The sequence below is a fragment of the Nannobrachium achirus genome (assembly GCF_963921795.1).
Source record: "Nannobrachium achirus genome assembly, chromosome: 12".
Lineage (NCBI taxonomy): Eukaryota > Metazoa > Chordata > Actinopteri > Myctophiformes > Myctophidae > Nannobrachium > Nannobrachium achirus.
In genome coordinates, this window is record NC_137832.1 from 26,283,689 (window position 1) to 26,308,586 (window position 24,898).

Here is a 24,898-nt window from a genome sequence, read left to right on the forward strand (position 1 = left end):
AAATAGACGCAAATAAATGTTGCATAAAGCCACCTGGTTCTTTTAAACGCCTGGGGTCCAAATACATTTTGCTTATTAAAGTTCTTGAGCATTTCACAACGCCATTACCTCTATAGTGGCTGCAGTTTTCGATGTCAGCACAACTCATTGTACGGTAAGTCTGTGTTGCATTTGATTTCGTGCTTTCCTGCTTATCTTTCCTGCTTATCTTACAAGATAAGGAAAAAAAACTGTGCAGGATTCATTTAAAGGTGCATTTCAATGCAAAATACAGTCGAGTTTATGGAGCACAAGACTTTATGGAGCACATACTCCAGCCAACTTATTTGCCTTCAGAGTTAATGACGTTTAATAGGTCTTCTCAGTCGTGTCATCTGTGGTACTCTAATTCCATGTAGCGTTAAATGGCTCAGTAAAAATAAAGACCATATCGTCACTGTCGGCCAGAAACCTTGTATCTCCAAGTTTCAAATGTGTACGTTTTTTTGCTAAGTAAAGCCCTGCTTCATCATACAAGGCCATCGCACAAAACTCGTGAAAACAGCAGATCTACAAGCACACAACGCCTCGCGGTGCGAGGCGTTGTGTTCTTGTAGATTGGCTGTTTTCACGAGTTTAGTTCATTTTTTAAATCATAAATACAAAATGAACGCTTTTGGACATACAGTAAAAGGTTTCCACCCAACAAAGACGATATGCAATAGTAGCACGACCAAAAACCTCACGGAGGGACACTGCTCGGAATGCATAGGTTCCAAATGACTAAGCTCTCACTTGTATAGGCTCGGGCCTTTTTTTTTGTAGGAATACAAATCGGAAAAGTGTCACAACCAAAATACCTAATGAATCACAGACTGGAGGCTGAGAATCAATTACAACTGAAGACTCGGTAATGCATCTCAGGCTGGTCTCTTTAACTCTGCTCTGTTCTGGAGGAGGAGGGTCGGTGGGGTCAGCCCAGCACCTGGTGGCACTGCTGTTAGGTCATGTCTGCGTTTTAAACGGCTGCCATGGGGCCAACGACGTGACGCAGCACGAGCGGCCTAATCACTTCCTGTCTGAGTGCTGTGTGTGCTGCCAGGCATGCAAGCGGGGGCCTGGCTGCTCCGACCTTTTCCCCAACACGCCGGGGGGATTTACGAGGTGAGAGCTGGAAACAGCGGGGGCCAGGGACATGCTGGGCCCCTGATTCAGCCCGGGAAAGAGAGTTGGAGAGGCCCTCATTGCGCGCTGTATAGAGAGAGATCTCTCTCTATAGCGCTGCTGCTACTCAAATATTTGCCATTTCAGATCATGACAAGTGACAAGCCAGTGGGCCAATTACATGAGTTATATTTCGTCGTTGTCGGGTGGAAACCTTGTATGTCCAAAACCGTTTGTTTTGTATTTATCATTTTAAAAATGATTTAAACTAGTGAAAACAGCAGATCTACAAGCACACAACGCCTCGCACCGCGAGGCGTTGTGTGCTTGTAGATCTGCTGTTTTCACTACTTTTGTGCGACGGCCTTGTATGATGAAGCAGGGCTTTGCTTTGCGAAAAAATGTACAAATTTGAAACTTGGAGATACGAGGTTTCTGCCCGACAGTGACGATTTACTTTGCTGGCCGCCCAGCCCCCAAAGTGGAACGAAGGCCGACATTTTATTTTAATTATTTTCCTAATGGCCGGCCTGGACCGGCCGGGAATGAATCGGCCGTTCGGGAGTTGTCCCGCTTTTCCCAATGGCCAGCACGTCCCTGCCCCTGCCCCCCTCTTCTTCTTCCATGCCCCTGTGAACCCACCCAACCCCACACACCACTCCACGGGCCCCTCTGCCCTGGCCTATGAAAGCAGATAGCCTGGGTCTCTGTAGGAGGTCTGTGTGGGCCCTGAGAAGAAGGGGGTCTGGGGTCTCACCTCGCTGAGCTGCTCTTTGGAGTTGCTCCTGTTGGGTCGGCTCAGCTCCTGCACCGCCTCTTCCTCGCTCACCTTGAGCGGCCGCACGGTCAACGCTTTGATCTGCGGGGGGGAAAAGTAGAGGAGAGTCGCCTTCAGAAATAGAACAGCAAAAGAATACATTCTACATAGTGAGAAAAATGTTTCAGAGAACACATTGATGGTGTCTTGTTCAGATGCTTGCATCTGAACAACATGTACCTCACATCACATTAGATGCTTCCTCTGCATGGTCTCTCTCTAAGCTTTGTCTGTCTCAAAAATAAAACAAGACTAGGATGAAATCCCAATCAAGAGCATTTTTATTATTATTTTTTTTTGACAGATCTATTATTTTGCTTTACGGAAGCACACACCACAAATAAGGTAACACTGACATACGGTACAATTCAGATTTTTCTTACGTGGTCTGAGTAAGGATCGATGAATGGAATTATGTCAGGGTCTGCTCTGTGGAATTAATTCTGCCTTATTTGTATAATGTGTCACAATTGTGACTCTTATTTTGTGTCTCAGTATCAGTGTGTGTTTTGGCTACATGCAGAGCAGCAGCCCAAACACAATCCCAACACCTGCAATCCCTGACCTTGTAACACACAAAATGTAAACAATGATAACCAAATGGTAGTGTTAACTCAACTGTAATGAAGATGGTGGCGGTAGAGAGAAAGGGAGGAACACTTGTCAAACATTGGAGTGGTTGTGGCCAACAGCAGAAGACTGTTATAGGAATTATGTGGAGAATATTCTGAAGTGGGGTGGATGGAAATGAAGATACACACATAATCAACATCATCATCATCATCACCACCACCACATTTAGTGGTTACAGAGCCTGACTTGAGACTGAATAGACACAGGTTTGATCACAACTAAAGGGTTTCCAACACACACAGTCAATGTGTCCTTGAGCAAATCAATGAAGCCTCCCAATACCTGCCCACTCAATGAAAGAAAGCTTCTCTGGTTAAATATTTTAGCTAAACATCGATTCAGACACAATAAACCTTGTCTCTACTTCTACAGTTGCTCTGGAGATGAGTTTTGTCAAAATACCCCCAAACACACACACACTCACACGATCAGTATATCATATACCCGTAATTGCCGGACTATAAGCCGCAGCTTTTTTCCCATGTTTTGAACCCTGCGGCTTATACACCGGTGCGGCTTATATAAAGATTTTTACAGCTAACAGCCAGTTAGTTAGTTTCACAATGGTCTTTATCAAGGATTTATATATAGATTTTTACAGCTAATGGCCACCAGGGGCGCTCTAGCGGGAAGCAGGAAGGACACCTGCGGCTTATAGTCAGGTGCGGCTTATATATGTAATCATTTGGATTTTTTTCAAAATGTTGCTGGTGCGGCTTATATTCAGGTGCGGCTTATAGTCCAGCAATTACGGTATATATTTGGCATAGCTGAATGGTTAGGCTGGGGAACCAGAGCCCCTGGTTGCCCCAGGTTCGATACCAGGCCAGGGTAGCAATGTCGATGTGTGTCCCTGAGCAAGACTCTTAACCCCTAATTGCTCACACGCTCCTTGTGGGCAGCGAATCAGCTGGGTTGGGCTGAAAATACTGAATTCCTCTCGCAGGAGGAAATAGGTATCCACTATCATTATCATATCATAAACATTGTAGAACCAAACATGTGTAACTTGATGCCACCCTGCTGTCATGCTCTCATAGACCCATAGTTGTAGGGCTTTTTCTCATGGGCTATGCCAGTTTTGAATGACTTGAATGTTTTATAGCATTGCCAGCCGACCACCAGTGTTTGGCATGAGCTGGACCTCCAGCTAGCCAGATGGGAGGCTGGGAGGTGAACTAGCTTGGTGAGGAAGCATGTGTGTGCATGTGTGCGCGTGCGTGCACACAAACACGCACGCACGCGCACACACACACACACACACACACACACACACACACACACACACACACACACACACACACACACACCAGGGAAACGGCTGCGGGGAGTGATAATCTATTTGACTACAGCAGCTCACGCTCAGCGGCTCGCCTGGTTGGAGAATGTGCACACCTGTGTGTGCGCACACTCGCTGGGGGTGTGTGTGTGTGTGCACGTGCGTGAGCGAGCACGTGCACGGCATGTGGTGGTGGCTGGTGGCCCCGCAGTCTCCTGATCTCCACTGTAATTTAAGCAGATCACTGCTACAATTAACCTTTCCCGGTAAATATCAATTATAGCCCCCGGGCAAGGGGCTGGAATTAAAAGGGTCATCAGCAAATCTGACAGGTCCTGTACGTTACCACCTGGCCTGGGAGAGAGGGAGAGGGAGGGAGGGAGGGAGAGGAGGAGGGGGAAAAGGAGAGAGAGAGAGAGAGAGAGAGAGAGAGAGAGAGAGAGAGAGAGAGAGAGAGAGAGAGAGAGAGAGCGACTGAGGGGAAGAAAGCAGAGGAAGAAAGGGGGGGTAGATGGAGAACAGGAGTGAAATAAAGAGGTAGAGAGCGAGGGAGAGAGAGCGTGTTTGTCTAGCCTTGTGTCAACTAGCACATAAGCCAAGTAGACACAATTCCCCTTTAATTACCCTGCCGCCTGCCTGGATCGACCCCTCTGATTGGCCAAGGGGACTTAACGATGCTGAGGTCAGCGGCGGTGACAGCCAGGGAGGCGTGTGCGTATTCGTGTGTGTGTGTGTGTGTGTGTGTGTGTGTGTGTGTGTGTGTGTGTGTGTGTGTGTGTGTGTGTGTGCAGTGGTGTAAATTAAAGTACATTTACTGTACATAAGTGCAATCTTGAGGTAATTGTGCATTACTTGAGTATTTCCAATTTCCAATACTTTTACTATTACTCCACTACATGTCACATCCACATATTGTACTTTTACTCCGCTACATTGATTTGAACACTTTAGTTACTGGTTATTTTGCAGATATAAATTATAACATTATAAAACATACATTAATCCACTTTAGCCCTATTTTATACCAAGGCTATTTGAAAATAGCAGATCTACAAGCTCAAAACGCGTCGCATCGCAAACATTTTGTACTTTTACTTTTCGTACATTAAAGTGCATTTTGTTGCAAATACGTTGATACTTTTACTCAAGTACATTTGGAATTCCGGACTTTTACTTGTAACAGAGCATCTCTACATTGCAGTATTGTTACTTTTACTTAAATTTAGGCCTAGAATTATTGAATGCTTTAACCAGTGGAAAAATAGCAGATATACAAGCTCACAGCGCGGCACCGAGTGCCGCGCTGCGAGCTTGTAGATCTGCTATTTTTGAAAGAGTCGTGAAAATGTGTGCATGCGTGTGTTGGTGGTGGTGGAAGGAAGTGGTGCTATTGAGGGGGCATGTTGCAGAGTGATGCAATCAGGGTGGAAATAGGAGGAAGAGGAGGTGGAGGGTGAGACATGGCAGGTGGTTCTAATCAGGTTTGACTTCTACCACCCACTACCACCATCCCTCTCTCTCTCTTTTTCTCTCTCTCGTCACTTGCTGTCAGGCTAATCACTTCTTGAATCTCAAAATAGATATTGTTCCTTTTTTTATTCTTTCACTTCACAATTGCACAAAGAGATCGCCCCACTGCAGGCAGGCAGACAGGCAGGCTGGCAGGAAAGCAATCAGTTAACCAGGCAGTCAGTCAGTCATGCGGTCGGTCAGTCAGTCAGAGAAGAGCAGAGCAGAGGTTCAGTAAGTCAGCCAGCCGCGCGTTGAGTCTTGGCACACGGCTGATGTCTCGCCACTTTCGAGTGCAACCACCGATTACTTTGTTTACCCAGCATTTGCGAGCGCTGACAAATTCCTGCAGGGCCCCCCCCAAAGTGTTTCCACTTCCCTGTGGGGAGCCCTGCCATTGCAGCAATCAGCCCAGCTATTGATCACAGCACAGAGTCTAATTAGCTACCTGCATTAATGATGCTGACTGGCTGTGGCGGAAGAGAGAGAGAACGTGAAGCGGAGGAAGGAGAGATGGACAGAGAGAGACTGAAGAGATAGAGAGCAAGGGAGGGAGAGGGAAATAACAGAGGAAAAAGGAGGGAAGAGAGAGATAGGATGGATGCAGCAGAGAGAGAGAGAGAGAGAGAGAGAGAGAGAGAGAGAGAGAGAGCAGGCATGTGCACACAATCACATAGACATCAAAGGGGGCTTGAGCCCCAGCCCTTTTACTCGTCCGTAAAAAGTGCCCTCTGCAGACCATGAATGCAGTTTTTACTATGGTGAAAGAAATGCAAATGCCCCCCTTTCCATGCCATACCTGAAGGCAGCATTCAAGAGAATTGCCTTGTCCAAACTCTCCTGAACTTGAATGCAGCATCTCATGTTGAAAGAATTGCCCTCTCTGTGTAGAAATACGTGCCGTAAACCACAGCTGCGACGTGTTGTGAGCTTGGAGGTCTGCTATTTTCAATAGTTTCACCAAAAGGCCCTTTTAGAAATGTCAGCCCCTGCCTCTCTAACATTCCCTGCACATCCCTGAGAGAGAGAGAGAGAGAAGAGAGTGTGACATAACGGCAATTGATCCTGGCATGTATTCACCTCCTTTGACAAAAGATTGGCAGCCCTGGTGGCCTGTGATTAAGGCAGGGAGCTAATTTCTTTGTCTGGGGGATGTGCTTTAATTGGCCCTCAGCTCCCATCTGCACAGCCAATGTTGATTTTCTCTTTTTGTTTTTTGTGGCTCTCCTAAATGCTAAAGGGCGAGCGAGAAAGCTCGGCAACAAGGCCTGTCTCCTCCTCAGAGATGCAACTGGGTAACATGATAGAGGTCAAGGTCGCTAAGCCCCCCCAAATCCCCCTCCATCCACCCTGCCCTTCCTCCCATGGCACATTGCACAGAGGATCATGGGAAGTCTTTGAAATGCACTCTGGGTAAGCTAGGGGGAATTGGGCTGTTTTAAAAGGCGTTTTCGTTTTGTTCTCTTTTTTTTCCGTCGTTGCCGTCATGCAGATTAATTTTGTTTACAACGGCAGAGGATTGGACCTCGCGCCGCACGGGGCAAGGTTAAGCAGGTTGAATTCAAACACAGAGAGAGCGAGTGAGCTATACGTGTGCATGTGTGTGTGCGGGTTGTGTACGTATCGTGTGTCACACCGCTATACTGTGCACGAAGGGAAAAGGAGTGAGGGTGTGTGAGGGCCCTGTGTTTTACATGAATAATGTACTGGAAACGAGCCCCATTAGTCTCGGTATTGAACATGTCTGAGGACCACCACCCCCTCTCTCCCTCTGGAGGCTCCCACTCTGTGCTCTTTAATTATCTTCAAAAGGCCCTCCAGCATCTTAATTTCACCCCCAAGTTGAGTAGCGAGCTAGCTGTACAGCGCTGACTCGGGCCTTGCTCATTTACACTATGGCAGCGCAGGGTGAATTCACAAAGCCAAGGCTCAAAGCAGAGGGGGAATATACCAGCTTTCCTCTATATCTCTCACAGAGTAACCTGTTGGATCCCAACCAGTCAGGATTCAAGCCAGCCTCCACTCCACTGAAATAGCTCTTCTCGCAGTCACAGAGGCACTCCATGCTGCTCAGGCTGCCTCCCACTCGGCAGTCCTCGTCCTTCTTGACCTACTGTATCTACAGCGTTTGATACAGTCCGCCATCGGCTTCTTCTGGACACCCTTTCTGACCTTGGCATCGCTGGGATGGAACTCTGTTGGTTCTACTCCTACATGACTGCAGGGGTGTCGCACCAAATTGTGGGCCCTGGGTACAAGTATCCACTCACATTTTGTGCTGTATCTATTGAAAAATAGCAGATATACAAGCTTGCAAACGAAAATTTGGGCAAGTCTTTCAATATTTGAAATACTTCTAAGGTTTTTTGAAAAACCTATGTTTCTATGTCAGTGGTGCTGAAACCTTTTCATGTCAAGGATCCCCAAAATTATATGTATTTAGACGCCCATGTCAAAATATTTAGTTCCAGGGAAGCTGCATACAGGTTACATCACACAGTGGATGTGTTACCACCACCACCTCAAGCTCAACGCAGACAAGACAGAGCTTCTCTTGTTCCCTGTTTAAGTCCTGCTCCCTGTAGTAGATATTTCCATTCCCATCAACAACACCCTGGTGGCTCCTATTCCAACTGCCAAGAACCTGGGTGTGGTCCTGGACCAGCTGTCAGCTGTCCTTCAAAACACACACTGCAGCCAGGGATCCCTGGATCCTGTAGCTTTACACTTGTTTACAACATCTGAAGGATCCAACCCTTCCTCACCAGCTCTCGTCCAGGCCTCAAGACATCTCCAGGCTTGACTATTGCAAATCTCTCCTTTCTGGTCTCCCAGCACTCAAGCCCCTCCAAACGGTCCAGAATGCTGCTTTTTGGAGGTCTTCATCCTCCAAAAATCACGTCTCCCCCTTTTTGTATTCCATTCATTGGCTTCAAGTTGCCCAGGAGTAGAAAACACAGAGCAAGTAATGAAGATATATCTTCATTACGTGCTCACGCGCACTAATTTATTTATAATTATTTTGCTGCACTCTATTTAAGTGACCATTAACCCCGTTGTTTGTCGACTAGAGTACGGGTGGGACGATATGAACATTTCATATCACGATTATTGTGCCCAAAGAAATCACAATTCTTCAAAATATCCCCGTCATCCATTATCCTGGGGCGGAACTCTTTGCCAAAAAATAGCCGATCTACAAGCTCACAACGCGTCGGTAGAGTGGAAAAAAAGACAGTATCAAGTACGTATATTATAAGTACATTTTACTAATAGAGGGTTTAAGTGGTACCGGATATGCAGCTCGGCAAATAAAAGGTGAATTGATCCCAGTGCATGACGGAGGACGATATCACAATAAATTAAAACTCCACGATACGATTATCGTGAGTGTTTTTTATCAAGATAAACGATAATATCGCTTATCGTCCCATCCCATCCCTAGACTAGAGTCGATGACATTACTCTGATCTCATACATGCTCTGGATAAGAACGTCTGCTAAGTAATTGTAGCAATAACAGAACTGGTAGCAGTAACAGTAGGCAAAAAAAAAGAACTCTAACCAGTCTCACCTCTGTCTGTCTGTCTGTCTGTCTGTCTGTCTGTCTGTCTGTCTGTCTGTCTGTCTGTCTGTCTGTCTGTCTGTCTGTCTGTCTGTCTGTCTGTCTGTCTGTCTGTCTGTCTGTCTGTCTGTCTGTCTGTCTGTCTGTCTGTCTGTCTGTCTGTCTGTCTGTCTGTCTGTCTGTCTGTCTGTCTGTCTGTCTGTCTGTCTGTCTGTCTGTCTGTCTGTCTGTCTGTCTCTCTCTCTCTCTCTCTCTCTCTCTCTCTCTCTCTCTCTCTCTCTCTCTCTCTCTCTCTCTCTCTCTCTCTCTCTCTCTCTCTCTCTCTGTCTCTGTCTCTGTCTCTCTCTCTCGTGTTCTCTCTCTCTCCCCTCCCACTATGTATCTTCCCCCCATGGTTGCCCTGATGTCAGCCAACCCATCACATCCACTTCCTTTGAAGACAGACACAGTGAGGTGTGAGTGAGCAGTGAAAATGCCATCATCCTGGCTTTAATGAGCAGGTGGGGGGGTGTGGGGGGGTGTGTGGACGGTGTGTCCATCATACGGAGGGCAGCGGGGGTTATGCTCTGTTGTTCTGTTTTCATTCCACTTCCTTCTCTCTGTTCCCGTGTGTGTGTGTGTGTGTGTGTGTGTGTGTGTGTGTGTGTGTGTGTGTGTGTGTGTGTGTGTGTGTGTGTGTGTGTGTGTGTGCAGGGGCGTCACAAGGGGGGGAAAAGTGGGACTGAGTTACTAGGGCCCAAGGTGGAGGGGCCTTAATTATTTTATACTTTAGCTATTGAGAAATAGCAGATATACAAGCTCACAGCAAGCTTGTAGATCTGCTATTTTTTTAAATGTGTGCAATTGAATATACTGTATGTATTTTTTAAGCGAACATTTGTAACTCAAATGTTGCTTCTGGGGGGGTCCCTGAAACTAAATATTTTGAGATGGGGGTCTGTGGCCAACTACATATCATTTTGGGGGTCCTTCACATGAAAAGGTTTGAGCACCACTGACATGCACACATTTTCAAGATTTTTCAAAAATAGCAGAACTTGGTGCCACGCTGTGAGCTTGTATCTGCTTTTTTTCAATGGTTAAAGCACAAAATATTGCGTAAAAATGAGTTCCGGCAGTTCCCACTAGTATGAAGAACATTCATGGGGGGCCCGCAGTAAATCCTTGTACCCAGGGCCCAGAATTTGGTGCGACACCCCTGCACCCCTGTGTGCGTGCATGTGCGTGTGCGTGTGTGGCGGTCTACCATCTCGGTCTACCATTTCCTCCAAGCAAAACGAGGAGACACTCTCGGCCCTTCCTCCCTCCCCCTCGCTGTGTCTCCTCAGCCATCCGTCATGTGTCAGCAGCAGTCAGGGAGGTTGTGCCTCAGCCTCGCTGCGGCCGTCAGTCCTCATTAACCTCCCATGTTGAACCTGCTCTCCCTCCTCCACCCAACACCCATCACCCCCTACCTCCCCCACCGCCCCCTACCTTCCCTCCACCTTGCCCGCGCCGCCAACGCAACGTTCTCCGCTCCTCTCTTCGCTGCCACCTCCTCCTTACCAATCTCCTCCTGCCTAGAGGAGAGGGGGGGGGGGGGGGTGGCGGGGTGTTGGGGTGACGAGGACGGATACAGATCCTTCCCCTAATTTGTTCTGAAAAGTGTCTCCCGCACCAAAAGGGGGGGACCCTAACCCCTATTAACCCCCACAGAAAAGGGCCGCCGCTGCCGCACACACAGCGCCGGTGAAGGTAGCAGGTAGAGAGAGAGAGAGAGGGATAGAAAGCGAGAGAGAGAGAGAGAGAGAACAGTGAAGGGGCAGTGGGTGGCCCCCCGGGCGAGCGGGAAGGGGGGGTGGGGGGCGCCGGGCGCGGAACACCGGCTCAATCTATCAGCTCATTATCCAGCCCTCCGTCACCTCCATCGAGCCTACACCACCCAACCCCTCCGCCCTGCATTGGCTGGGTCGCCGACAAGTGCACTTTAGGGCCAGGGGCCAAATTGATTCATCTGCCTTCATTTTCCTCGGGCTAAGAAGTGGCAGCTGCTAGGATTGCAGGGGGGGAGGGGGGGGGGGGGGGGGGGGTGGTGGTGGTACTGAAGCTGTAAGCCTGGGTGACAGAAAGAAAGAGACAGGGATGGTGCATATATGTGCAGGGGCGTGCAGAGAATGTCAGAGAGGCAGGGGCTGACATTTATAAAAGGGCTTTGTGGTGAAAATATTGAAAATAGCAGACCTCCAAGCTCACAACGTGTCACGCTGCGACGCGTTGTGGGCTTGGAGGTCGGCTAATTTTCGGTGCTTAATAACACACTAAACTAAGCATAAAAAAAGGCAATACTGGAGATGTGGTGTGGATTTATTGACAAGTGAGGGCAATTCCTTCAACATAATATGCTGCATTCAAGTTCAGGCAATTCTCTTGAGCGCCGGCCTTCAGGTATGGCTTGGAAATGAGGCATTTGCATTTCTTTTACCACAATAAAAACTGCATTCGTGGTCTTGAGAGGGCACTTTTTTTACAGACGGATAAAAGGGCAGGGGCTCAAGCCCCCTTTGATGTCTATGTGTGCACGTGCCTGTATATGTGGGTGTGGGGGGAGCAAGTAATGGAGGTGTTCCTAGCTTTGTTCTCCAGTTTCACTCATCCTTCTTGCTCGCCTTTTTACACCAACACTTCCCTCCCTCCCTCCCTCCCACCGTACCACAACAGCTATCAACACAACATGCGTGATTACGCGCAGGCACGCACATGCACACACACATGCACACACACACACATGCACACACACATACATACACACACACCTTCCCAACCGCAAAATCCCAGGTTGGAAATTAGCCCAAGGACAAGCCAGTGGATTTACTACAGGGACGGCAAATGGATTTTTGCTTTTATTTTGACGACTCCCAGTGTATCCATTACCCCCTGCACTTAATCATCCATTATTCATGGAGCACGCCCAATAATAAATGACCACATAAAAAGGGATACACATATTATACAAGGTCTCAAATGCCCCCATAACTCTCTACACGAGTACACCGCGAGGACCGCGTCGCGTTCGTGAGCACGGGGCACAAATACGAGCTCATGAAATAGCGACAATATGCCATTTCTATTCCTTGGCGATGAGAGCGGGGCCACGCAAAGTCAGTCGGCGCGTCGAGAACTAAAAACCACGCCAGCTAAGCAGCAATTTAGAGGCAATAAAACATTAGTCTTTCAGAGGCGCATGTTGTGTTCGCGTCCGTTCGTATAGGATGTGTATACCACTCATTAAATGTTAAGGTCCCCACACAGTCCAAGAACACTCACAGAAAGAGAGTGTGTATTTGTAACCAGGAAGTAAAGCATGTGTAAGATTTTGGTGCAACATTAGAATATTAGAAGATTACACACTGTTTTTTCATCATTATATACATATTATATACAATAAGGCCACCACACACTTAGCACTCTCAATAACAAATGACACTGATCATCCTCTGCATCGCTACTTCGACCTCTTGCCATCAGGGCGAAGATACAGAACCTTGAAGGTTCGGTTTAGCAGGAGTTTTGTCCCCTCAGCCATTGCTGCACTTAACAATCTGCTAAACAATCGTCCCTGTCGCTAAGAGGGGTTTTCTGTGTATAGTGGGGTACTGATGATCTGTCTTTGTGATATGTTTGTGTTGTTATATGGTTATGTGTTGTTTCTTTGTTTGAACAGACTGTGAAGACAAATTTCCCTTCAGGGATAATAAAGATTATTATTATACATCCAATTGGAATAAGTGGATTCCAGAGCTTCTGTGGGTTCCTTTAGGGGGGTCCAAATTGACCCATACAAGTCTGTAACTCTGACAGTGTACAAATGGAACCACATGAAGAGTTAAGGGGATCCCTTGAAATGTGAAAGTTTGAAAAACACTAGACTAGATTGACGTCTATTTGATTCAGATCCTGTTTGTTATTGGTCTAATAATCCAAAGCCTATGGTTACAGGCGGGCGGACATGTTGGAGGTGCAGACCGCCCTCCTTGACCTGATTCTCAGCTATAGCGGAGCCCCTGAGGAGGGGCCCGGGAGTCCCTGTGCGGCCCCGTCTAGAACAGATGAGTTGGGGAGAGGAACCGCTCCCCTGTGGGTTAGCTCACACCTCTACAATCACTCTCACCACCTGCCTCCTGGGAGGAGGGAGGGAGGGAGAGAGGGAGAGAGAGAAAGATGAGAGAGAGAGAGAGAGACGAGGCAGAGAAGGGGTGGGGGGTGCACCTGCTACCAGAGTGTGAACCCCATCCCTCAGTACCTGTCCCCAGGGGGTCCTGCCAACCACACTGGCACACACACACACACACGCACGCGCACGCGCGCACACACACACACACACAGTTGGCAAGTGTGTGTGTGCGCTTTTAAGGCAGCATGTATGTATGTATGCATGGACAAACACACAGATCCCCCAGAGGACTCTCACCTGTCAACCCGGGTCATTAGAACAGTATCTGGTCTGCTCTGATAAGCACAAGGCCTTAAGGACAGACACCCTGGCCTCCTCCCGTCTCCTCTCACCTCCTCTCCTCCCCCCGACCTCCCCCATCCCTCCCTTCTACCCCACCTCTGCTTCATTTCTCCTCCTCCTCCCTTCTCCCACCACCTCTCCTCCTCTCATAAATCTGGCCTCCCCTCGTCTCCCCCCTGCCTCCTCTCTTTCCTCCCTTCTCTCCTTCCCATGCATCCCAGGCAACCCTTTCTCTGCAGGGCTACACCAGTGGTTCTCAACCTGTGGGGTTGAGAACCACTGAAATTATTTTGGGGGGTCCCCAGATGTTTAGCTAAATGTCAACATTGACTCAACAGTAAACAGAACAACATACAGTATAACGGTATACAGGGTATCTGACAATTAAAGTGACATTAAAGACATTTTTAGTACCTCTGGTCGAACATTAGTCAAAATTATCAAATATTAGAGGCAGAAATTGTGAAAATAGCAGATCTACATGCTCACAACGTAGATCTGCTATTTTCACAATGGAACAGATCGAGTCAAACTAAATGTAATGCCAACTCCTACAATTCCAAGTGCTTGTGCAGGGTGGGGGGTCCCCAGTTAAAATATGATTATTTTGGGGGTCGCGGCCTGAAAAGGTTGAGAACCACTGTGCTAGACAGTCAAAACTGGAGTGTTCATTTGGGGTCGAGTGATAAAATGGACCGCTAACTATTAAGAGTCCATTCTCAGACTCTCACAGCTACGGCAGATTAACATGTTTCTTTTTCCTCTCTTTTTTTCACTAACATTTAGGGTTAGGGAATGTCAAGATGCTATTGCTGTGGAGTTCCGACAAGATGGCGACCGAGTAGGACGCGTTTGTTGAGCTCTGTGGAGGTGCATAGTTTTCACATTTTTTAAGCCCATTTTTTACTGCCTTTATAGTTCTTTTGAGACTTTAAACGCCCAAAACACTGGTGAGCGTCTGTTTTTGCAGTTGTTTCGTGTTTCATGCCGAATACGATTAACACGAGGTCGAGGAGTACCAGGTCTCCGACCGCAAACGCCGACAACATGGCCGGCGCAATGCAGGGCGACGCTGACGCTCCGGTTACAAAGAGCATGCTGCGCGAGGTCCTCAAGGAATCACTGAAAGAGTTTATGGATGGTTTTATTCAACCCATGATGCTTGGCTTGGAGAAGAAATTACTGAAGAAGATTGATGACTTCGGAAAGGAGCTGCGTCCTGCAGTCGCCACGCTGAACACGACCGTGGCTGAACAGGGGGAGGCCATTGAGAACTTTGGTTCCTCCATGGACAGTTTGCAGATGTGTATCACTGAATTGGAGAGAAGATGTGCTAATCTGGAGGAGAAGCTCGTCATAGCAGAAGACCGGAGTCGTAGGAACAACATAAGAGTGATTGGGATCTCTCCTGGGCTGGAAAAGGCTGACCCAGTGGCCTTTATCCAGTCTTTTTTGCAGAAAACATTCCCCGACGAGTTTCCCGACTCCCCCCCGGAGGTGGATCGTGCTCATCGGACCGGCAATCCACGTTCTGATAAGCCAAGGGCTTTCCTGGCAAGGATCCATTTTTTCCGGGTAAAGGAACGCATACTCCAGCTCTCCAGGAAAGCAGGCCAACTGACATACAATGGCAAAAAGGTGTATATTTTCCCCGACTGGTCTGCTGAAACATCAAAGAGAAGGGCAGCTTTCGGGCCAGTAAAGGAATTCCTACGTTCCATCACCGCGGAAGGGGTTAAATACGGAATAAGGCACCCGAGCAAATTCTGGATAACCGTGGATGAGGCGACTTCTACTTTCAACTCACCCAAGGAAGCTCTGGCCTTTTGCAAGGATAAGTTCAAGACTCCAGGTGCTGCGGACGAGACTCTAGCTACGCAGGATGATGAGACGACAGTTACAGAGAACTAACTTTTACCAGGGACACTTTTGCTTTCGTGATCGCGTGCTTTCAAACACATTCTGCCGATGTGATATCCTTTTGCCTTTAATGGACTGTTGGTAAGCTGGCTGGGACTTTGGAGATGACTTTTACGCAGCGTCTTTCTTTCCTCACTCTCTCCTCCTCCTCCTCCCCAAAGGGTGAGTTGTTAATGTAAGCCTACTTATTGTTTTGGACTCATCATCTGACTTGACGTTGTGTTTTCAAGTGTTTCGTTTCATAATACCTATTTTATTTGTTTTATTTCTTAACAAGATCTGTAAGCAGATGGGTGTTACTCGTTTTAATTTAGGTTACCGCAAGGAGAGAGGATTTAGGGCTGCTAAAGCTATAAGCATAATTCACTGTCTTTTTTGTTTGAATATAATGGACATTGTTCTTGTTATTATTGTATTCCTTTTCTTTGCTCTTATTGAGCGTTGTGCTGCTTACTATATAGGTCTAGAGGGTTTTATCTCTCTCTGTTAGGCTTTGTCTAACGTGTTCCGTGTCGCGGTTCGGACGGAGCCTGCTCTCTCTATCGTCTTCCCTCTATATCTCTCTATCTATCTCGGCTTTCCTCTCTCTCTCTCTCTCTCTCTCTCTCTCTCTCTCTCTCTCTCTCTGGCTCTCTCTCTCGCTGTGTGTGTGTGTGTGTGTGTGTGTGTGTGTGTGTGTCTTTCTCTCTCTCTCTCTCTCTCTCTCTCTCTCTCTCTTTCTGTTAGGTAATGGCGGCTATGTTGGTTGTTAGTTTATGGTTCGTTTATGCCGCCTAAAACGCTACTTTTTCGGGTAGGAGGGCGAGACTGGGCTTTGGCCTTTGTATTGAGTAATGTAGCCTACTGTTTAAGGTGAAACAGATATAAATAATATGGTCTAAATTGTGAAGGCTCCGCGGTTCCAGAGACCACTCGCTCTCCCGCCCTTTCTCTATGTCTCTCTACCTATCTCTGCTTCTCCTCTCTCTCTCTCTCTCTCTCTCTCTCTCTCTCTCTCTCCCTGGCTCATTGACTCGTTCTTTTTTTTCCTTTTTTTTCTAATCTCAATAGCTGGCGGATGTACGATCTCGTGGCGCGTTGGCTCTACGTGCTTGTGGATCCGCTGTCTGGGGGGGGGGGGGGGGGGGGGTAGTTATTTACCTACTTTACTTGTTAAAATGTTAATTTACTTGTTAAAATGTTAATTTCTTGATGGGGGGAGAGGGGAGCTCTGTATTGGGATATTTATTTTGTAGTCGTGATTGGGTAGGTTCACTGTTTGAAGTATGGTAGTTTACTGTTTAAGACGGAAACAGACTTAACTAATATGATTGACATTTATCTAAGTTTGCACTGGCCTTTTGGGCATGTACAGGGAGCTGTATATGGCGCAGTATGCATTATGTATGCTGTGTTGTATATGGTTTCCTGATCATACATAACTGTGTTTTATGTAAATACTTATGTATACAGACTTTTCTTTTCTTTCCTTTTTTTCCCCCTTCTAATTAGTAATTGTGGTTTGTATGCATGGATGCATGGGGGGGCTGTATGTGGCGCAGTATGCATTAACACTGTGTGTGCTTTGCTGCATATGGCCCCCCGGATGTGCTTTTAATTTCTATTTCTAACTACATATGTAAGTGCATACATTTTTATATCATATACACTGATTTCCTTTTTTATTTATTTTTATTATTAATATTATATTAGTGCCTTGTCGTGGTGACAGCCTTATTTCCACTTATCTGTCACAAGTGTTTGGTTATTTGCATTAGCGTGGCTTATAGGGCTTTATCACATTCTAAGTGGGCCTAATGCTGGACTGATTATTATTATTACAGTTGTTATAGTCCCCTCAATTTTTTTTTTTTCCCTTTATTCTTTTCTTTTTTCTCTCCCCCTTCTTTACTAGAAATGTTAACATACCATTCTCATTTATTTAAGTGATATGAAGTGGGGAGATTGATCATAATTTGAGCTGATGGAATGTTTAAGAGCTATTCAGCCACAAGAAGGCACTTTTTTGTTGTTGTTGTTTTTACTTTGGTGATCTGTTATATATTTACATAACCACCAGAGGGCAATGTATGGTTACTTTTGGGCAGTTACTTGTTTGCACTCTCTGACAGAGTGAAATGAAGGTTGACTAATAGGTTGATGGGGTGGGGAACTGTTTTTGTGCACTCTGATGCTAATGGGGTTTTCCCCCTCAAGCTTCAATGTTATGTGTTTTTTTATGTTCGTTTGATGTTGCTTTTTCCTTTCTGTTCCTTTTGGGGTTGTTTTGTTTTTCTGTTGGGAAGGTTTGTTGTGAGGGACCAACTAGGAAATTCTAAAATGTTCTACTGTGCTTGCTGTGCGTATGGTTTGAACCACAATTATGACAGAATATAAATTTCTAAGTTTCAATGTAAGGGGAGCGAATATACCGCATAAGCGAACCAGCATTTTGGGGGTTTTGCGATCTAAATCAATTGACTTTGCATTTATACAGGAGTCTCATCTTTTAAAAGAGCATTCCAACCGATTGGCTAATAAACATTATCGTGTTTTAGCCTTTTCAGCTGCTTCTTCCAAAACCAAGGGAGTAGCCATATTGGCTAGACGTAACCTTAGGTTGGATTCTTTGGGTGATTGGTCTGACAGTGACGGGAGGATAGCTGTTGCTAAAATCCGCTTGGAGGGTAAAATGCTAGCACTAGTCTCTGTGTATGCTCCAAATGTTTTAGACAAAGAGTTTTACAAATTACTAACTAAAACCTTATTGGAACTGACGGATTTCAAAATCATTGTTGGTGCTGACTTCAATGCAACATGGCAACATAACCTAGATAGATCCACTGGGGTAGAAAGCAGAGAACAAGCACTAGCGTCTGCAGAACTACGTGCTTGGGCAAACTCAACTGGCTTACTCGACATCTGGCGTTTAATGAACCCAACGGTTAGAGATTTTTCTTTTCTGTCGGGTAGGCATGCTTCATTCTCTAGGATCGATTACGTTTTTGCCCCTGTTAGCTTGTTTCATAAAATTGCCAAGGTAGAGTTGCTCCCAATGTCACTCTCGGATCACAAGGCGGTGCTGTGTGTTGCTTCACTGAAACAGGTTATAGATAGAGCTCCTAGATGGCGGTTTAACACCACACTGCTGCGCGATGCGGCATTTGTAGCTCAGTTTCAAACTGGTTTGCGTGAATTTATAAATATCAATACAGGCTCAGTTGAGGATCCCAGAATTCTTTGGGATGCAATTAAAGGCTTTATCAGGAGTAATACAACCCTCTATGCGTCCACTCAGAGAAAATTAAGGTCAGCCAAACTGGTGGAATTGGAATCTCGGTTTTCTACTTTGGATAATTCTCTCCAAAATAACTTTGATGTTAGTACAGCAACTCAGAGGGAGCTAGTTAAGAAAGAAATTAACTCCATTCTCAAGCGCCGCTCAGAATTTCAAATGAAACGCACAAGGCAAAACTACTATTTTAATAGTGCAAGACCCAGTCACTTACTGGCTTTACGTCTTAGATCCAATGAGCATTTTGCTGATATTGTTAGTGTCAAATCAACAACGGGAGCCATGGTTACAGAACCCAAAGAGGTCAATGCCACGTTTCGTGCTTTTTATGATGAGCTCTACACCTCCGAGGTCATTCACGATGATGCAGTATGCAATAATTTTTTATCCAACATACAGTTACCAACCCTTAGCGAGGCGGATGCGGAAGCCTTAGATAGACCGCTCCATCTGGCGGAATTACAGGAAGCTGTGCTCGCAATGCGTAGGGGCAAGTCGCCTGGTTTGGATGGGATACCCCCTGAACTTTATGCCATCTTTTGGGAAGATCTAGGTCAGCTGATGCTAGACATGTTTCGATATGCAATTGAAAGTGGCTCTTTCTCCAGGGATGTGAATGTAGCTATTATATCATTATTGTTGAAGAAGAACAAGGATCCCACAGATTGCGCAAGCTATAGACCGCTTTCACTTTTGAATTCTGATCTAAAAGTTTTTGCTAAGGTGCTTGCGCGTCGCTTGCAGGGTTTTATGACCACCTTAGTACACTGTGATCAGACAGGTTTCATAGGAACTAGACTAGCCTCTGATAATGCTAGACGACTATTGCATATCATCGATAGGGCTAAGGAGCTGAGGACCCCCGCCGCAGTGTTGTCGCTCGATGCGTTGAAGGCATTTGATCGTCTGGAATGGTCTTACCTGTGGGCTGTACTAGATAAAATGGGATTTGGTGCTTCATTCATACATTTTGTTAAAGTACTTTATTCTAATCCGTCAGCGATGGTCCTAACCGGTAAGATCTGTTCGCCGCTAATTACGATTGGCAGATCTTCGAGGCAGGGTTGTCCCCTTAGTCCTCTCCTTTTCGCACTTTCACTCGAACCCTTGGCTCAGACAGTGCGTCAGTCTGCAGATATTACTCCTGTTTCGATTAACAACACACAGCATCGCATTTCCCTATATGCTGACGATATTCTACTGTTCATTGAGAATGCACCACAGTCAATTACTCATGTCCTTCAAATCTTTGATCAGTTCAGTTCCATTTCCGGCTACAAAATTAATTGGACGAAGTCAGCCCTTCTACCTCTAAATGATCAGATGAGATCTGCTATCCTGCCGCCCATAATCCCAGTAGTAAGCCAATTCAAATATCTTGGCATAGATATTTTCCCCTCTCTTCAGGCTATTGTTAAGAACAACTATGGTGACACTCTAAATAAGATTTGTCTTGATTTAGATAGATGGTCATCTTTGCCCAACTCTCTCCAAGCTCGAGTTTCAATCATAAAGATGAATGTTCTTCCTAGGGTTAACTTTGTAAGCTCTATGCTCCCTTTGCCACCACCGCCGCAATACTGGAATAAGCTTCACTCTTCGATATCTAAGTTTGTGTGGAAAGGGAAACGCCCTCGTCTTAAACTTTCTCTATTACAGCGTGCTAGAGATGATGGCGGCCTTTCATTGCCCAACTTTAAATTTTATTATTGGGCCTTCACGCTCCGCCCCCTTTTAAATTGGTTTAACCCAGCAAATAAGGTTTCTTGGAGAGAGCTTGAGGAGAGTTTAGTGCAGCCTGTTGAATTGAGAGATCTTATCTATTCAAACATAACTACACATCAATGCAAAGTTCGCTTTGGACCTATCATTTCTCATTTAGTGGCAGTATGGAGAGCAGCTGAAAAGATGTGTAAGATTGATTGTAAATGGAACTTATTTTCCCCAGTGTTCAATAATCAAAGACTTTTAATCGAGGATCGCCCCATTCGCTTTCCAAGGTGGAGGGCTAAGGGGATTCGTACATTAGGGGACTTATTTGATAGAAATGGTTTACGACCTTTTCGAGATTTGTGTGACATCTTCAATCTGCCTGGAAATACCCTTTTTTTCTACTTCCAACTGAGATTGTCCATGAGGACCTATGGGGTCCCATGGCAAGCTCCCCTTAGATTGCACCCCTTCCATGAGTTTATCTGTGATGGTAACAGAACAAGAGGTTTGGTTTCCACCCTCTATGGTTTTTTATTAGACTGTAGTTATGGGCCCCTATCTGTTGATACTGTTTGGAGGAATGATGTACCAAATTTGGACCCTGACTTTTGTTGGGACACAGTGTGGTCTAACATTAGGCTATCTTCTAGAAATCCAGACCATCAACAAATTCATTTAAATTTTGTTCATCGGACTTATTTAACTCCCCGCAGACTATGTGCTATGAGGATTTTGAATAATCCCAACTGCACTCTCTGCGCCTCAAATAGTATTGGTACCTTCCTTCACATGGTTTGGGAATGCCCAAATGTGTCGTCATTCTGGAATATGGTTGCCTCAAAACTTTCAACTATTTTTAGTATTAATATCATATCTTCTCCTTCTTTATTTTTATTAAATGACGTCTCACAGTTGCAACTAAACAATATACGCAAGCGCATCTTCTTTGCTGGATTAACGGCGGCGAAGAAGATGGTAGCTACGCGGTGGAAACCTCCTCATACGTTAACGTTTCGCCAGTGGGCCTTAACCTTTCTAGATATAGTATATTTAGAGCAGTCGATAGCAAGGTTACACGGAGCAAAAGAAGAAAACATTAATATGTGGTCGGACATTGCAGATAAGCTTAAGGCTATGATTCAAGAAATCACTATATAGTGGTAACAGCCTAGCACAGGCATGCACTATTGTACATTCCGTGTTGGTCCGGGGAAAGGGGGTGGGTGGGTTTTCTTTTCCTTTTCTTGTTTTGCTATTGTTTGTGTTTGTCTGTTAATTGCATTTTTCTTTTGATTAATGTTTTACTTTTTCTTGTTCTATTCATATGTATGTCTCTAATTTTATGTTATGGAAAATAAAAATAATTGATAACAAAAAAAAAAAGATGCTATTGCTGTTCTTGGAAAGAAATGAAGAGAGAAGGAGAGTGAGCAATGTGTTGGATTTGTTGTTGCCAAAAATTATGCAGATCTTCATCGGTTCTCGCTGTCCTTGTAAGGAAGACGGGGGCTTTGATTCTGGCACGACTTAATACTGTGTGAGTGCATTCCGCAAGAACTAAGGACTTGTGCATGCTAATAAGACCAACTCCACCAACATTCACTTTAGCAACTCTGAGTGTGTGTGTGTGTGTACTGTATGTTCTTGAGTACTGTAAATGTGCATGTCTGAGAGTTCTTTTTTCTTTTCATCTTTTTTTTGTGTAAGCTCACCATGAGTATTTGCAAGTCAAAATTATTTTTGGCTTTCAAAAAAACAGGCCACTACATGCAAATGCGGTTTGCTGTGTACTGTATGCCCTCGTCCACCCCAGGGCTGGACAGAACAACCTGCTGTGAGAGGGATTAGACAGAGAGACAGGTGTATTCATCATTGGTGATCTATGATAGCCTGACACTCAGCCTGAATTGACATTTCGTTTCACTCCAGTTTTCAGTCTGAAAGTGCTTCCCTCCAGAGCTGTTTCTGGGATGGGCGTTGCCAAAGAGGCAGTCTTCTGCGATTGGTTCACCGTCTGACCAACACAACAGTAGCAAAGCAGATGACGTAGTGTTGTTATGTGTGGCTGGCTAGTGGCTAGCCTGTTGCTTGCTAGTGCTTCTTGCTAACCAAAGAAACAGCAGGAATAGGAGCACAACGAATTAGTAATCAAACACAACATAACATCTGCTACTGATGTTTCATAGCGAGATCGATTCGATCGCATTTTACCGCGACGCGATGTGTGCGGTCCAGTCCGGCGGCGGCGAATCGCACATGAGTTCTGGGAAAACTCCACCCACGCTGATCACAAGACGCTGATTCACGACACTGATTCGCCGTACAGATTTCCAAACAAGGAAAACCTCTTCAGTGAGAGCAACACCAGACTCCCTGAATCGCCAAAACAAAATTTTAAAGGGGTGTGGCTAGCGATTTCAAGGTCTGAACCAGGCTATCTATGATGCTTTCCCTCCCCACGTTCTATCAGTTGGCCTTTAGGTTACGAAGTATTGTTAGTGTAATGTGAGAATATATTTAAATAACATGATTGCAATGGGGAGAAGATAAATGAGTAATAACCTCAAAATATATTTTAGAGGGGGGAAAAAGGAATTGCAACTCATTGAGTGAACGGCATGGATGTCAACTCATATAACCTCTAATGGCCCGAGATACAGAAGGAGTAAACAATCTTATCCTCCGCCGATAAGATTCTGTTAATGAGACACAGCTCCCTTGGCACACAAGCAATAATTCACCCTTTGTCAAGTCCCGCCCGTTGTCCCGCCCCTCTTCGCACCCATTGGTTGCTGTGTCTTGGTGGGACAAACGTCCTTTCTCTCCATCCATTGAAATTCAGTTGCTTCTTATTGTTATTTTGTGTACTCAATTCTCATTTTAAACTTGGTTTCAGTAAAAAAGGAGCGTCTCAGGTGCAGTATAGTGACTGGGCATGTTTTTAAATGTTTTTATTTCTCCAAAACTAATGTTTTAGCAAATCAGACCAATCAGAAGGCTGACAAAGGGTGAATTGTGAGAGAAAAGAATGTGAAAAAAATTATAATATACAAAATTGTATACCGCATATTTCCAAATATAGTTGCCCAGGGGCTAGTAGCAAGCTGACCCAATTTTGCATATCAAACGCCAATCAAATAGATGCAAATAAATGTTGCAAATAGCTATTCTTTTAAATGCCTGGGGTCCAAATCGATTTTAGTATTGGCTACTATTTGGAAATATACGGTGGTTTGATATTTAATAGCAAATTCTATAGTAGCATGTAAGGGTAGTTAGGGTATATTTTCTGATGTGATTGATGTACAGTACTGTAACTCACTTTGACCTTTAGAACACACACTGTTTTGTTTGCGTTTGCAGGGCATTCAGGCCAGATAGACGTATCATATACTGAAGAGACATGAGCAATTTCCAGGACTCTGTATCACAAAGTTCACTGAACACTACTTTTCACCTGGCGTCCCTATTTTGGACATGTCATTAAATATTTCTAAAATATTCGTAAGCTTTTTGCAATTTCTTTTATTTATTTTTATTTATTTTAAATAGCCTATCTACAATCTCACAACGTGTTACAAACAAATACAAGCTAACGTAATTTTCAAGTTGTTCCTTGTCTTGTGACACACTTAATAGTCCAGGCCCACTGGTTGAGAAACTACACTACAGTCACTGGGCTTACATTACGTCATGGGTATGAGAGGAAAGTGAAAGTGATGAAAACAGTTTTTTTTCCCCACTTCTCCGCCTGGAAATTATCTTATTATCACTTAAAAGTGTAAGCTTTGCACTCTCTCTCCCACCACCTCACACCTGATAACTTTGTCGCCTTCACACGTACCCTGAGAAACGTTTAATTTCCTTTAACGTAATCTGAAATAATTATCAGCCGTTACCATCCTACACATACGTAAGGGGGAAGAAAAGAGGCTTTCAAAAGAGTTCATTCATGACATATTCTGTCATCCCCCCCCCACACACACACACGCACGCACACGCAGGCACGCACGCACACACACACACACACACACGTGCACGCACACACCTCGCAGGAAAGCTATCATTTCTCAGGATGTAATTAAAACATTGTAGATTACATCGGGAGGTACAAAGGAAATGAGCAAGTGATAATAAGAAAAGAAAAGGAGATGGAAGTAATTTTGAAAGTTGTAACATGGTGAGTGTCAAAGTTATCTCTCACTCTAGTTTAAACCAGGCCAGCAAGGGACTATTTCACAGGCCGCTCAGTGAAATTGTGCCACGTTCAAGTCTTTGTTGTTTTGTTATTGATTTCTGATTTTGATAAGAGACGTAGAAAAGGGGAAGGAATAGATGGAGAGAGACAATAGCAGAGAGGTAGAGAGAACTAGAGACAAAGAGATTGTGAGACTGGAGAATGGAAAGAGAATGTAAAAGGGAGACACTGGACCAACATAAATACTGTACTGTAGAATGGATGTAGACTATTTCTCATCAAAACTATTCATATAGTTGATGTCTCATTCATACAGGTTGATGCCTTAATTTGCAATTTGCCTCCATTTGAAAAC

General features: G+C 45.2%; 1 protein-coding gene across 4 annotated transcripts in view; it reads right to left on the reverse strand.

Moving 5' to 3' along the window:
- Window positions 1-24,898, reverse strand: part of fbrsl1 (fibrosin-like 1) — a 529,581-nt gene that overhangs the window by 346,017 nt on the left and 158,666 nt on the right. For all 4 annotated transcript variants that reach the window (XM_080739442.1, XM_080739441.1, XM_080739440.1 and 1 more), the window contains exon 3: window positions 1,901-2,002. In XM_080739442.1, coding sequence (XP_080595568.1) covers window positions 1,901-2,002 — 102 coding nt within the window. The remainder of the gene's footprint in view (window positions 1-1,900; window positions 2,003-24,898) is intronic.